This window comes from Rhynchophorus ferrugineus, unplaced genomic scaffold, assembly GCF_030347505.1.
Source record: "Rhynchophorus ferrugineus isolate W39M unplaced genomic scaffold, kcgeb_rfMv2 rfM6, whole genome shotgun sequence".
NCBI lineage: Eukaryota > Metazoa > Arthropoda > Insecta > Coleoptera > Curculionidae > Rhynchophorus > Rhynchophorus ferrugineus.
Window position 1 is genome coordinate 19614858 of NW_027472585.1, and position 16239 is coordinate 19631096.

A 16239-nucleotide genomic window follows, 5' to 3' on the forward strand; every position below is an offset into this window, starting at 1 on the left:
CATTTCAATCTGAAGTCCAATCGACAGTCATCCGAGTGGACTGCACGCGATGACCCCGCTCCAGAGCATGGCAAAACGCAACACTCGGCTGGCAGGGTTATGGCGTCTGTATTTTGGGATGCGCATGGAATAATTTTCATTGACCTTGAAAAAGGAAGGACCGTCAACAGCAGCTATAACATAGCGTTATTGGACCGTTTAACGGACGAAATCGCCGAAAAACGGCCGCATTTGAAGAAAAAAAAAGTTATATAATGCGTATTCCAAATTATTAAAAAACAAAAGGTCAAATAAAATATATTTAGAATGTCCATTTTAAATAAACATATTTGATAGAAAAAGACGAGAAAAAAACGCTCCTGGCACATTCCAGATCGTAAGTAATCCTAAATTAATTTTAATTTAGAGAATGATATCTCAGCTGTGCTACATTAATTGGTATAAATAATAATAATAATAATAATAATAATAATAATAATAATAATAACAATAAGGCAATAGTAATGTTTGAGAAATAGTCTTTTAGTATATCCTGTTAGCAATCTGTTTCCTTGAAACAATAATATACAATGTTGTCAGATTTTCATCGAGAGATATATCTTCAGCTGAGTTGTGCACCCATTGATGCCATCCTCATTTTCTATCTGCAAATTAGTCTCTCCACTCCCTGCAGTTCAGCAGCTAACTGGTTAATGTATTAATCTAGTCTGGCTTAATAGTTTTTGCTGTATTACTCAGTTTCTTCCTTCAGTGTTCGCAGATGTGAATTTAGGCACACATATTTATTGTTCATGTACGGTGAAATATTGAGGATAGGCCTCATCGTTTTAGTTTGAAACCTTTCCAGTATTTCGACATTACTGTGGCTGGTTGTGTTCCGTAACTGTATACCATACGTCCATACAGGCTTCAGTATAGCTTTATAGATGACCCTTTAACTGGCAGCCGACAAATGTAACTTGCGTCCGATAAAGCAGTACATGTTCCGAAGCTTGCAGTCCAGTTGTTTCCTTTTGGTTCATATATGTTTGCGCCAAGTAAGTCGGTCAAGATGCGTACCTGTGTCTAAAAGTGTTGCGTGTCTAACGTTACTTGAAGCGATTTATCTATGTTGGCTTTAATCATCGCTCCAGCCGTGCTTCGATCAGAGGCTGGCGTAGTTGGGGCCTTTCGGATACAATCGTGATTCCCTTGACGTGTATCCAGATGACGAATATTAAAGCGAGATTTAAGTGAAATTTGATACGGAAGTTTGAAGAATAAATCAGAATAGTGATTGAAAGTGATGCTAGCAATGGAGATGAGTTTGTTAACCGCGATATCATCTGCATATGTCGTAGTGGTGCTTATGAGTGAGAATATCTGTTGTGAATGTTATATAAAGAATTGCTCCCAGTATGCTGTCTTGTGTCTTGTGGTATAGTTGTCGGAGTTATATTTTACGTCGTAGCAATTTTTTTTCAAGATAAGATTTTAAAAATAGGAAGTAAGAGTATGTTAACATTTCGTTAATTTTCTAGAGTTGTCACATTATGTCACATCTTGTCGAATGCTTAGTTAATGTCAAGGAAGGCTGCGCAACACTATTGTTCGTTTTCTTACGTTCAACCATCCAAGTCATGCACTTGCTCGATGGTGCCGTGGACCTCTCTAAATCCAAAATTCGGGAATCTATAGGCAATTTCACTATCTGTTTTTTCGTCGGGTCCTCCTGTCCAATAACGGCTGCCCGGTTAGTGGGTGCCACATCGCCAAATTTAATGCAGTAGCAGTAGCGATCCACAGGGGTCAACTGTGAGACAGTTTCGGTTTGGTGTATTGGTAAGGCCAGTGGCAGTCCCACATAACCCGACCCAACTTGTCACTCCAGGGAAGTATCCGCGACCAGCTATGCGTCCTGTATTCCACCGACTGGTTTTAGGCCAGAACAAAAAACAATGAATTATCTCTTGTTTTAGGTTTTCTTTCTTTGTTTTAGGCGTACACTTGCTCGTTGCATCATGAAACAATCGATTGTTTAAGAAAGAATGAACTAAATTATTTAGTTTCCACTACAGACGGTGTAACATTTTATTGCAATTTTATATAAATTGTAATTCGTATAAAAGTTCTGTTTCGTCGATTCAAATTTTTTCGGTTAAACCTTCATTAAGATTTGTACAAACCTAAATTAACATTGGTCAGAATACTGCTCCTTGTGCTACTATATGTAAGAATATAGCTGGGCTTTTTCATGGGCTTTTTAATTGCATCTGTTATTCCATGGACCTGGTCAAGTGTCGAATATTAATAAACCCGAACTGGTGAGATTATTTATTTAATTTAATAATTTTAATGATTTTGGGATAATGATAATTTTAGCGATCTCCCAAACGTCTGGAATATATTTTAGTTTTCCTGGTAGTTTTTGCAGCGATCGTCCTATTATTAAGTCATTTCCTGGTGATATCTTTGGATTAATGTCAACCTTGATAACATTAGTTAACGCTTTCAGCGTGACTAATTGTATTATCGAATTTTCACATTCTCTGTGAGGAAAATTATAATAATTATACTTTGTCAGTATATGCTTCCGCTCTTTCTTGATTGTTGCATGCCCAATTTCCATATAGATCTCATATAAGTAGGCTGTATAGACATGATTATTTCAGATATTTAGTGGCTTTCCAGAGCGAATAGTCTGTTTCCATGTCATGTATTAGATTTATCAGACAGCTATTTATGGAATTGTTTTTAATTTCCAATATTTACCTTTTTAACCCTTGGGTTATATTGTTTAAAATATTTTTATCTTCAGACGTTTTATTTTGTTGCCTTTTTTCCGTAGCTTTTGTTTTTCAGCTACCAATGATAAAAATAAAAGTAAAAATCTACTTAAAACACGTAAAGATAACGGTGTTCTTACCTCACCTCCTTAAGCAAAGGTCTGGATGTCTGAATTTTATGCATTTTTCCAAGTAAAAGAATAATTAAAATATATTTATTATCGACTATGCCGTTATTTTTAATTGTCGTTGTTTTCAACTGCCTAAGTGCCTAAGTACTAATGATAGTGTTTAATTAAAAATGGTAACGGCTAAATAATTCGCAATTCACATTGTCCTATACCCGGTCCATATGTATATGTTTTAGAGCGGGAGGCTAAATTAATAAATTGTTTCTTGTTTCTGAATATATACATATACTAAGTATATATGAGTTACAACTATGGAAACAATTAGAATTTCGAAAAACCTTTTTGATGTCCTTAAACTAACCTACAGTACTTGGAACTTTTACCGATAACACAGTCATTACAATAAAAGACATTTTTCTACACACAGTTATATAAAAAGTGCAAGTGGTAGTCCCTGAGATCCTCAAATGGACTACAGATTGGAAGACAAAGCTCAGGAAGTAATAAATCTATTCACATTAATTTTAGGTTCCGGCCAAATAATAAATACATAATTATAAAACTTGATGGATGCCCAATTCTTCAAGAAGAATTACCGAAACATCTCGGCATCCGTATCAGGGGTATAAATATAAACATCGCGCTAGACAAAATGCAGAACTGTCTCAAAATCAAAGAAATGTAGTTGTTAATCTGAAGATACTTCCAACTTGAGGTTGATCAAAGGGATTTGTTTACCGGTCAACTGCCGACCCGGCAGACTTCGTATTGCCTCAATCGATAAATAAAAGACCTAATAATCGTAAACGGTTAAAATCAAATGGTAAATCCGTTGGAATCATCGGTATACGCGGGATCAAAACATCTTCTCCTTTGTATTTTTGCCTTTAGGATTGTTGCCTCAATGACGTTATTCATCATCTTATTCCCAGCCAGTCTTGTTCCGTTGCACAGTCGATGTTGATTAATGTTTCGCAGCATGATGACAACTGATCCTACATTTAACTTCAAGTTGTGAGGTGGTAATCCAGGCAATGGCAGTGAATTTAAAAACTCCGTGGGATAGTTGACTAAGTCGTCTTTATTCATAACGGTGTCGACTGATTTGAAGGAAACCTACCGTCCCGGAACAAAATTCTGAATGGTCGCATTGAGATCCTCGACAATCTCGAATCCTCGACTTTTTTCTTCCTGGCCATTTTCTAAATCGACTACTGTAGGGTGTCTTTCATGGATCGCAAGTGAAAAGATACGCCAAATTGTTTCGTTGCTACGTATATAGCGACCCATCTCGTACTATGATATTTCGTTATTTGCATTGGTTACAGCAAAGACGGCCATATCGCTAGCTTTGTTAACATATTTACATATATACTTTATCGATTTCAGAGAGTTACAATATTCCACATTGATGTGAGTCTCAAAGGCTTTGGATAATATTGGCGCGTATGGCACAATCCAACGATTGTTTACATCAACATTTTGTCCTCTTACCTTCACAACTACTGATCGTCCACTGTCCGCATTCGCCGACGATACAATGGTTATCCATCATTTCCCGTTATGGTTTCAGCAATCAGGCATCTTGGGTCTCGCTTGAAACACTTACCGTCAACCATACAGGGTGAATTGTAGTTGAAAACTCCGCAAGGTCCATGTATCATGTGTTTGGTAACCACTGCAAACAATTTGGGTCAACTGTGGGAAAATGGGCATGAAATTGTCCTGTATAATATGTGTAGCGCCAAATGATGTAATCTGGAAACAGCTGTAATATTTCTGAATGTTGGTCAAGAAATGCTTAAAATCATTTCCAATCCAAGAAACTAAAGAGCGTAAAGGATCTGGTGGTGGGACCAATTGTAGCAATGTTACTATGTCTCCAGCACAACATAATCCAGTAGATTCACCACTTTACTTTAACGCCTTGCAAATTATTGTCATTTCTCCCAATTGTTACATATTTGTCAGCACAATAATCTATTGTCGCATCATAGTGGAATGTAGCTCGTTCCAGGATCACAGGAGCACTGTGTCTGCGGAATCACTCAATTTCATTACGTCGTGCTCGCTGTTGTTGTGTTTGATATGCATGAGCTCGTTGCATTCTAAGCCCATCTACTTCATTGTCACTCTCTAAAGAACTCAATTTTGACATAGCAATACGACTATTTTCTTGATCTGTCACTCTCCGGTCATCTTCGCACATTTGATGACAGCGACGAACTAAGTCTGCTCGTCTTTTCTTCGCCATTATAAATTGTAATTAATCAAAGTGAGAAAAGTTCTCGCGCTCTTAGCAGTAAAGTGTCACTATCACAAAAAATCACCGAAGTTAAGAAAGTTCTCGCACACGTAGATTGTCGAATTCGATCCTCGACATCGAAGGAAAAGCAAAATTGTTATTTTTATTTCAAGCATTTTCATATCTATTCACCTTTTAAACCTTCCCTGGACTTGCACAAAGAGACAAAAATCAAGACCAAAATTATCCAAATCGATTTTAGCGATATATATATATATATATATATATATATATATATATATATATATATATATATAAAGAATATTTGGACTTTTGAAGTATAAATATGTGATTGCATTCTGATATCAAAGCAATAACGCTGCCGAAACAAAAACTGTTTTTCCCATTTTCCGAACCGGAAAACTCGCTCAATAAGTTTAATTCAAATAAATTGGAAACGACATCCCACTAATTGTAATTTCCAGACATCAACAAAGCTATACACACCCGTTAGAAATAAAACCACCCAATATAGATAAAATTGTCGGGTATTTAGATTACATTGTATTATACAAAAAAAAATTACACAACCACATATAACACACATCATTAAGCGCAAATAATATTATATATAGCGATAACTTAAATAAAGATAAACTTTTATCTGTACATTACCATGCATAATGAAAAGAATTAGACTGGGATGAGACATACAGGAAATATTGTTTGATATGTTTTTACGTCTTTGAAAGGAATTTGTATTTTAATCGGTACTTTTATCGCTTGTTTTTATTCCTTTATGTTATATGTCTCATCACTCACAGGCCACATGGCAGCTTTTTTTCTTTCTTTTCATTTTAAACTAGGTTTTCGCTATGCCGATAATGCTTATAACATCTGATAGCATCAATTAACATATTCTATTTTTATAGCGCTATAGCGTCTGTTTAAATAGCAAGAGCTACTTTACTAAGGGATCTTTTATCGGTTACATAACCTGTAGAATAACTTACTAAACAATTGATTAGCGACTTTTCCTAATAAGGAGAGCTGACTGACTGTCTTATAATGAGAGAGGGAGTTTTTAAAATTAGTTTTAACAGCTACAATAATTACCCTACTATGGTAACATTTTCGCCCACTGTCCTTGTCACAAAACATAAAGTTATAGAATGCGACTTAAATGGACATCGCATCATGTTCTCACTATGCGTCTAAATCACTAGAGGGCCGGAAGTAAATATAACAGATTACTTTTCGTTCTATCAATTTGAAATTTTGTAAGACATCTTAGGTTATATTTGTTTATTTTCTTCTAATTTTGTGTATAATTTTAAGGTTGCTATAGCGTTATTTTTATATAGTCAAAGGTAAATATTATTTGTTTAAATAGAAACTAGAGTCTTCCAGAATATGAAGGTTTAATAAAAATTAGTTTTAATGCAACAACCGCTCTTACGATGACTATGGACCCAAATGTTGAAGATCATTGCTTAACCAAAATGCAATTCCTTTTAAATTTTTTAACAGTTTTAAAGTATTTCATTAAAATCTACATCGATAAATAAATTTAAATATATAATATGTATATATTCACAGATAATTCCGAAAAGTAAAACAGGGCTAAATGGTAAACATTGGAATCCGCAATCCACATTTGAATCTTCAGAAAGAATCAGAAGTAAACTGAAATATAATATTTTTCCAAAGGAAGAATATGGAGAGGTTTGAAAACTGAAAATTATAACACGTATTTTCAGCGGATACATTGGAAACAGGCGAATATGTGCCTTCAAATTTACGCAGAGTTGAACTAGACAACATAGCACCAAAAAGATTAAGAACTAGGTGCATATTCTTTGTAAAAGAACTTGTCCCTCAGTAAAATTTAATAATCATGAACTTTCCCAAGCAACGTTAAATATCTTGGAATGCATTTTAATCGACGTTTGACATGAAAAAATACATATAGTTACAAAACGCAGGCAGCTTGAAATTAAACTATATCAAATGTATTGGCTGATAGGGCGAAATCTATATCATCTTTAGATAATAAAGTTTTGCTTTATAAGTCAATCCTAGACCCATCTGGAACTATGGTATTGAACTGTGGGGTAACACTAGCAAGTCTAACATAAATATCCACCAGAGGTTCTAGAATAAAGTGTTGCGAATAATCGTCGATGCCTCATAGTACGTCTCAAAAAAAGAATTCTAGTGTGACTAATAATAGTGTGATTGAAATTGTTAGTGCAAAGTACTCTGAAAGACTGTTAATGCATCCCAATGCACTCGCCCAAGAGTTAAATGTGTGCGATGACAGTGAATTGCATAGGCTCAAACGTAAACTATCACACGAACTGATTAATAGACACATCGAGTGAAATTTAATAATCTCTAGAATAAGAGTTTAACATAAGTTAGACTAGTATCTAAAATAAGATTTAGATTATAAGTTTGTACAGCAGACCACCGACTGAAGCGATCTTCTACATGTCAGTGGAGTTATATTACATAACGGAAATTATATTGTAATAATTATTTTCCACGGGTAGATTGTGTAATAAAAATTTATGGAAGATCGCATTGCAGGTCTTTTAATTCTATAGCCCTTGTCAAAATGTTAAAAAACAAATGAAAATAGAGCGGAGAAATGACGATTTCGCGGTTATAGTACTTACTCATATATATTATCTTTCTTGGAAATATTGTTACATGACAGAAAATATTGTTACAAAACACTGCAATAGTTGGAGCCTCCAGATTGATTGAGGATTTAATAACCATCAGTATCTCAGTAAAGTAACTCACGATTTATCACAGTCGATCGAAGTAGTTTTAAAATTAAATCGATTACAAGAGAAAGATTTTAATAATAAATGAAATAGTGGTATACACAATTATAACGCCCATGGAAATGGAACAACATATTTAATCAATAATGGTAAAAATTAAGAGCTAGGCTGCTACTGTCACTTTATCAGGGACTGCAGCTACTTTATTCATAAAGGCAAAACAGCTCACTCAGCTTTTAAAATACCTATTGGTTTAAATGTTAATAAAAATCTAAAAATAATGTTTCTAACAACTCCAAGCAAAATTCCACATCAGCATAATTTAAGATATTTTGAAGCTTGATATAAATAATGACAATGTTTCGAAAAAAGAAGATAAGATTTCAGACAACGTAATTTCTTTAGTTGTGAAAATATATCCAAACAGTCAAAATGCAATTTTAAATAGTTTCTTATGGTTAAGAGAAAAAACTGTTCTGACTCCAACAACTAAAAGCGCTAATAAAATTAATATTTTTCTGCTAGACAAATGGATAATTGAGTATGTAAAGTATGAATCTCTGAATACCGCAATAAAAGGTAGGAGAGAGTGTTCGCTACTCTGTTAACTCTATAGAGAAATATAAATAAACAACCATTTTCACAAGAAAATATCAAGGCGAAAATGTATTTAATCTAAGAATACTGTTAATTCCATCAGATTATCATTTTTAATGTAAACCTTTACCAGTTTTCAGTTAGAATTTCGTAATGACAATTGAAAAAGGTAAAGAGCAGAGTTCGAAGGTGGGTGATATGGATTTGTAAAATGACATATTGGGGACCCGCCATGTAAAATAACTATTCATATTCAATTCTACCAAAACATCACATTTTCTTGGTGTTAATATCGGTTTTGAATAAATATTATCTGGGCTTTTATCTTATATTCCTTATATATCATTATCGTACGAGGTCCAATTTCTACTTCCCATAATCACTCTTTTCAAAAATATCCCGATTTGTGTTTATTTCAGCAGCTACCTAAGCTACATTTCAATTTTCTTTAGGCTAAGTTAACGAATTACTCATTTATATGATAGTCATTTATATCTGGACTACATTTTATTAGAATGCACTGCTAGATATATTATATATGTATTGAATAAATATTACTAGAGGTATACAATCTTTTATTAAAAAAACCCGAAATTATTTTTCGTTTCCACCCTTATATATTATGTGGTGTTTCGTAACTTAAATATTCTTTACTGTTATTTTAGTGATGCTATAAAAACTTTCTAAACACCGAAAAAAGTTAAGAAATAGACTATAATCAACTATATTTACTTTAACGAATGTTCTAAAATACATAGGAAAATTAACATAAATTATTACGTAAATATACACAGAAATAGCAAGAGAATTTTATTTTTACCTAAATATAATAATATAATGGTTTATATAAACAATTATCATCATGGTCGTTTTATTGAAGTGACCAGTCACAGTTTTTAGTCGTTATTATTTGTCTTCAGATATGAATAGCAAAAATATTTGATTCAAATGATGAAATAATATTCGAAATAAGGACATCGTTCTCATTTATTTCATATTAGATGGTCTGGTGAACATGTATCGTGCAAATTTTCTCCGATAATAACAATAACCACCTGATCGATTATAGGTGAATTAAACTTCCTCGTGTGTTCACCAAGTGCTTTGTCAGGTTTTATGACGACATTGAGACGTCGAGCGATAAATCGTTGTTCCGATGAGGAAATGTTTGTAGTTCTTGAACAACACTACGCTTTATTGTTAATTCTTTATTGCAATTTCCGCATCCGGATTAGCCGTAAAATAATATACAATAAATAATAATATGTAAAAATTGGGGATCTGCATCTGTTAATGGTAACAGCCAGCAACAACTAGTAAGTCATATATTTTTCTTTGTATCGGTAATTGTTTCAATATATGAAAAAATTTTATGGTTAAAAGCATTGTTCATCAACTGTTAAGCTGTCTGAAAGTTATTTTGGGCTACGTTTTGATCTAATAATTCTTGCAATGCATGATATTCGAACATGTTTGGTCCTCCAGGAAATTATTTGCCATTGTCATCAAAATCATCACTCATATATAATTGAAACAAAAATCGATAATTAGGATATCGGAGCAGCATCACCAAATTAAACAAATCAGAAGTAATACACGCCAACTTTAAGTGTGCCATAATTCTTAATACTGATTACACTGAATAACTCAATAATACAAAATGGATAGCAGTTTTTATTTTATGTATATAAATGTTAAAATCATCAAATGCAATAGATAATTTTCCGGCTTCCTTGATGCAGTGGTTAAGGCGACGGAACTGTCTTCCTACTGTTGTGATGGTCGCGGATTATAATCCTGCTGTGGCACGGATGTACTTTATGCTTGTGATTGTAATTGTAAATGTCTTTATAGACGACAGTTGAAAATCCGACATGGAGTAACCATACCAGTCATGCCAATAACCAGCCTGGGTAAGACCGGGTGTCTTCTAGGATGGTCTTGGCCAATCGGTAGGCTTAATGCCGAGGAACGTTGCTTCGATCCCACGTTAAACCGTAGGGCCAGTCTAGATAAATCCTAGTTGGTAAAAAGGAAACTTTAAACATTTAAAAAAAAGATAATTCAGGATGTTTAGGAGTTGTTTACTTCCAATATTTATAAGAGGATATAATACCTAATCTCTTCAATCATGTAAGTTTTCTACACATATTTTCTATCTCTAGTCAGGGGCATCACATATAAAATTCCCTACATAGACATTACTACATTTCCTACGTTGTTTAAACATTTTCATTGAGATAATTCTCCAATATAGCATATACCATAGGTAGCAATATACCACACTATTTGCAGCATATTGGTCCATTTAGTATATATCATACAATTTAACCTCTATTAGTGCGTATTTTTGTAAGGTAATAATATCTATTATTTCCTTGCTTTAATGCTAAAACTCAGATCTTAAGATCTTCGTCAACACCAATTTCATTTAACCCTTTATCATTAGCTAATATTCATCAGCTTCCTCCAGTCTCAAAACATGGTTCCAAAATTTATATGTTTCAAAATATACAATGTATATAAAAATATTTTCATTTGCATTCGTACAGAATTCTGAATACGTTATTTATCGGTCGCCAGTGTAACATACACTTGATTTTAGGTAACTTTGCATCATCAAAATCACAAAAAAAAAATACGGAAATAGTGGTATTTAAAATTTCATTTTAATTCCAAGTTAAAATCTGCATAAAAATTAACCGTAGACCTCATAAATGTAGAGACTTTGTGTTGGCCAAGGACGGGTTTCCTTGAGAGATTTGCTTCCTTGCTTCGTCGTACAATATAATCTCTGAGGTCATCACATTATAAATAGTTGCCCAATTCGCAAAATAGTGTAACATAATTACACTGCACAATATTTTCTCAGGTATTTTCATTAGCTGAATAGAGGAATGAATTTTGAGGAAGTACAGACCAAAAAAAAGTAGATCACCTGCCAGGATAAGTAGTTCAAGAGTAATTTCATATGTGAACAGAGCTATAGTCCTTCCAATAAGATAACTAATGCACGTCATCAAAATTTATAATGCAACGTTGTCGTACCAAATTTTAGTTTTCGTTTACTTTATCTCTGACAACAAAATTAACATAAATAAAATAATCAAACAAAAATAACGTTATAATATATAATTTATTTTAACATTATAGAACATCTATGCATATTTATTGAAGGTTTTAAAGTACAGTTAAATAAAGAGCCAAAATGATTTGTAGGTTAGAGTTGTTTTATTATATTTATATTGACATATGATGTGCATAAGCGGTGTCGACCAGTACCAATATAAATCGAATTTTATCTCTTCTCACATTTTAACTAAAGTAATGCTAATTAATAAAATGGGAAAGAAAAATGCTCCGAGTTTAAATTAACTTAGGTTTAATTAACTTTACGTTAATGAAATTTATTGGCTGTTTTGTTGGAAAGACTATAATACTTATGCATGACATTGAACGCCAAGTTAAAGTTTGTATAATGCTCAAAAATGTAGTGATTGTGTGGACGACAATCCGGATTAACACTCCACAATAAATTATTCTTAAACAAGCAAATCTTATGGGATTGCACAAAGAAATCTCATATTAGTATAATCCAGACTTACCAAGGCAAAGTTTTTCGAAGCATCGTTAACGTCCCATGATACATTACAATGAGGACATCTATAAAGATCTAAGTCAGCGAATAAATTAAACATTTTAAAACGTCGAAATACTACAACTGCTCGATAATACTGGACTTATTCGAAGATTGAAGAGACAGCCTACTTCAACATTTCGACTTTCATTCTTATATGATCAGAAATTAACATTGTAAACCGAGAAGATCAACCGATAAACTTTCAAGGTCATTGTTACGGCAATAAAACTTTTTATCAGAATTATAAAAATCGAAACTAGAGCTAATTGAAGTGTTTCATTGTCATATTCATTTTTCTTGAACCAAAATTAACGAGAATTGACAACCAAAATTTTTTTGTTTGGTAGTATATTTCGCTGAAAAGTGCGTGAATTAGCAGACATAAAAAGTATTTTAAGACAGTGTTGCATATCAAAGCATATTAATGAAATATATCAACACGAATTGATTAACGTTAAATAAAAAATATTATCGAAAGAGTATTTGGCATTACTTCACATCAATCATGAATGAGCCATAGTTCTTAGCAGGCAACATCTGAAATAAAGAGTCAGAACAGTAAACCAAAAAAGAATAATTTGCTCCAAAGAAGGCAAATTCAATATCATCACCTGGAAAATACGTGATGTCAGGTCTTGGTATTCTCTCTACGATTAGTTTTTAAAAGATAACACCATTCTCACACGATTTATCCGCCAGAATTAGCACCTCTGGATTACTTTCTCATTTTAAATTATGAATATATGAGTCGTTGATAAAATATTTGGCAAACAGAGAACAGACCCACTCTACGATTGATTACTATTTTTAGAAGGTCAGTGGTTCCCTCAATAGACCGAATATTAAAACTATTCATTAGAAAAAGAATCTTTTGGATATAGGAATAAGATAGAATGAGAGGAAGAGCAATATCAACTACAGAAAGATAGGAAGGAAACAATATGCAACCAAGTAAAATTCACATTGATTATTTTCAAAACTTACATTTATCTATAAAACAAATATTTATTTAAAAACAGATAGATACTTACAAAAAAAACAATATAAACAATAATTAAATTCATAAGTTGTATAATATTAAATAATAAATCCTTTCAACAATAATTGGATGGTTATATAATTCCAGTACAATTAGAATAAAAATAGTTTTTTTAAGATTGAATAAAATTAATAAAAATTAATATATATTGTTAATAGTTAAATTATGTTTAAATTCGATAAAATAAAACAATAAACTCAGTCAGCAGTTGGCATTTTAAAAACGCTAAGTAATTAAAATGTATGGTTAACCACAGAAAAAAAACAAACAACAAAAACATTTCGTATCGGTACCGATATGATGACAATTTAGAACAATTACAATAACGCAAAATGTTTTCCTTTGTTTTCAAATTGGCGGTCACTAAAAAGAAAAGTCTTTGTCCATTTCTATTATACTCACCCGAAAAAGACGCGAAATACTGTAAAGACGATGATCCTCCTCCATGGGAACCCATCTTGATGATTCTCCTGAGATTGTTTCAAATTGGTTAAAACAACAGAACTTGTTCAGTCACCACGCGCGTAGCAGTTACATCGCCAATAGCCTCTCACATACTGATGATGGTGGATTGAAGGAGAACTGTACGATCCACGCGAATCTGAAAACTGTACAAAGTATAACAAACGATGAACTCGACAGGGATACCGCTTTTCGTCGGTATCAAATCGTCAGCTTATCATGCCGCCGTACTTTTCTACTTATACATTTTTACTGTTTTCTGGGAGAAAGTTTCTCAAGAAACTTATGATTTAATTAATTAATTAGTAACACTGTATTGTTCTGTTGTTTTTTTCTCTAATGTGTATTTTTTATACACTACATAAATGATAACACTATTGAAGAAATAAATAAAATTCATTAATATATTCCTATTAATTTTAGGCAAGGAAAATTAATATGGCAAACAAATATAGATAAATAAATATATATATATATATATATATATATATATATATATATATATATATATATATATATATATATATAGCTTTTCTACGAACTATTCTTCTTCTTTTCTTATATTTCTTCGTTTGCTTTGTTGTATGCTTATAGTATATAAGCATACAACAAATTATATATATATATATATATATAATATATATTATATATATATATATATATATATATATATATATATATATATATATATATATATATATATAAGATATATCTTTAAATAGTATAAAACAAAGTCGCCTTTTCTGTCCCTATATCCCTATGTGCGCTTAAATCTTTAAAACTACGCAACGGATTTTGATGCGGTTTTTTTCAATAGATAGAGTGATTCAAGAGGAAGGTTTATATGTATAATACATGCATAATATACTAAGGCAACATTGCTAATTTTAGAGGTTTCTAACGCGATGTCGCAAATTAACCTATTTTTTAAGGCTTATTTAGCAATTACCAAAAACGCTGCCTAACCCTACGAGTTAGATCAAATTAATGTACTACAGTATTGTACACCATAAAAAGGTCTACAAAAAAGTCCGCGATGGTATATGTTTATCTTTTAGGGATAACCCACATTAACCATTTTTATTGTTTACTTTTTACGTGAGAAAATGGCTTATTTACGAAGCTATTTTAAGCAATACGGCATTAATCCTTATCGAATTAAGTACCTTAAATACAGTGTGCAATTAATATAGATCAATATGGTTCCTTACAGCATGTAAATTAAACAAATATTTTCGGAGATATTACAAATTTAAAATTTGCGTTTAAAAATGTGTAATGTAATAAAAATTGTATGAATTTAGATATTCCAAAGATAGCAGGAAATCTTCATAGTAAGTATAGGGGAAGAGGAATTGTTTTACTCCAAATTTAATGCGTGCAGGCCAAGGGCAGTAATGAATGAACCAAAAATACTGGATCGATTTTAATCATGTTTTCATTGAGTGACATAGGCATATATATTTTATGCCCGTGCAAAGTCGGAGCGGGCCGCTATGTTTTTATATACAACGTTCATATTTTTTCTGTAGTGTATTTAATTTAGTATCAGCATTGCACCCGTGCGAAGCCGGGGCGGGTCGCTAGTATATATATATATATATATATATATATATATATATATATATATATATATATATATATATATATATATATATATATATATACATATATATATGTATATATATATATATATATATATGTATATATATAATTGAAAAATTTATTAATATATCGATATTTTCGGCATCCTTACTATGATAGAGCATACTACAAGCCAAAATCCATTGATTCTGCTTAACTCATAATCCTTCATTCACGACAATGTAATTCTAGTTTACGTTAGTTAATGCCAGAAAACGTCATTTCACCACAAAGCTAACAAAAAACACCAAATTTACACATCTGTATTTTCATGGTATGTTGATGTAACAAATTATACTCTTGAAAATATTCAAAAACAAGATAATTTGCACCAATTACAACAAGAAATTCACTATTACAGCAGTAGTATCCACCATCCAACAACTAGATTATTTATATTTTGATAGATAACAGATGTGGCAATATTAAAAAACGAATTTCCCACAAATTGAAGTTATATAATAGTGCAAAATATCTCTCAAAGCCCATGAGGTGATTTTTTTAATTTTAATATATGAAAATAATGAGGATAAGTTAACAACTATAAGTGTATTTTTTTAAGTTACTTCGAAAATTATATAATTATAATTTGACAGATGTCAGAACCCACTGATTTTGATATTCTTACTCAACCGTCATTATGTAGTTATCCGTAAGAAGTACTTTAATATACTACCAGAACAATCGACTAGTTTGAGAAGTCGTTTGTAATATATTTAGTAGGTAAAAGGTAGCAAAAGCCAAAACCATCATAATATAGAGCATGAGTTTTTATGGCATAACTGCATCTACAATTTGATCTAATATAAATACGTCAACCGGGAATTACATTTATAGCATATTTCTCGGCATAAAAAGTTTCTGGCAGTTGAGTACATTCCAAAAAGATTTGCTTGTAGTACATGTTACTTGTCGAAGCTA

At 32.1% G+C, this 16239-nt stretch overlaps 1 protein-coding gene across 1 annotated transcript in view; it reads right to left on the minus strand.

Moving 5' to 3' along the window:
- Window positions 1-16239, minus strand: part of LOC143198433 (facilitated trehalose transporter Tret1) — a 52180-nt gene that overhangs the window by 16879 nt on the left and 19062 nt on the right. The window contains exon 2 of the mRNA XM_076407631.1: window positions 13615-13820. Coding sequence (XP_076263746.1) covers window positions 13615-13669 — 55 coding nt within the window. The 5' untranslated portion in view covers window positions 13670-13820. The remainder of the gene's footprint in view (window positions 1-13614; window positions 13821-16239) is intronic.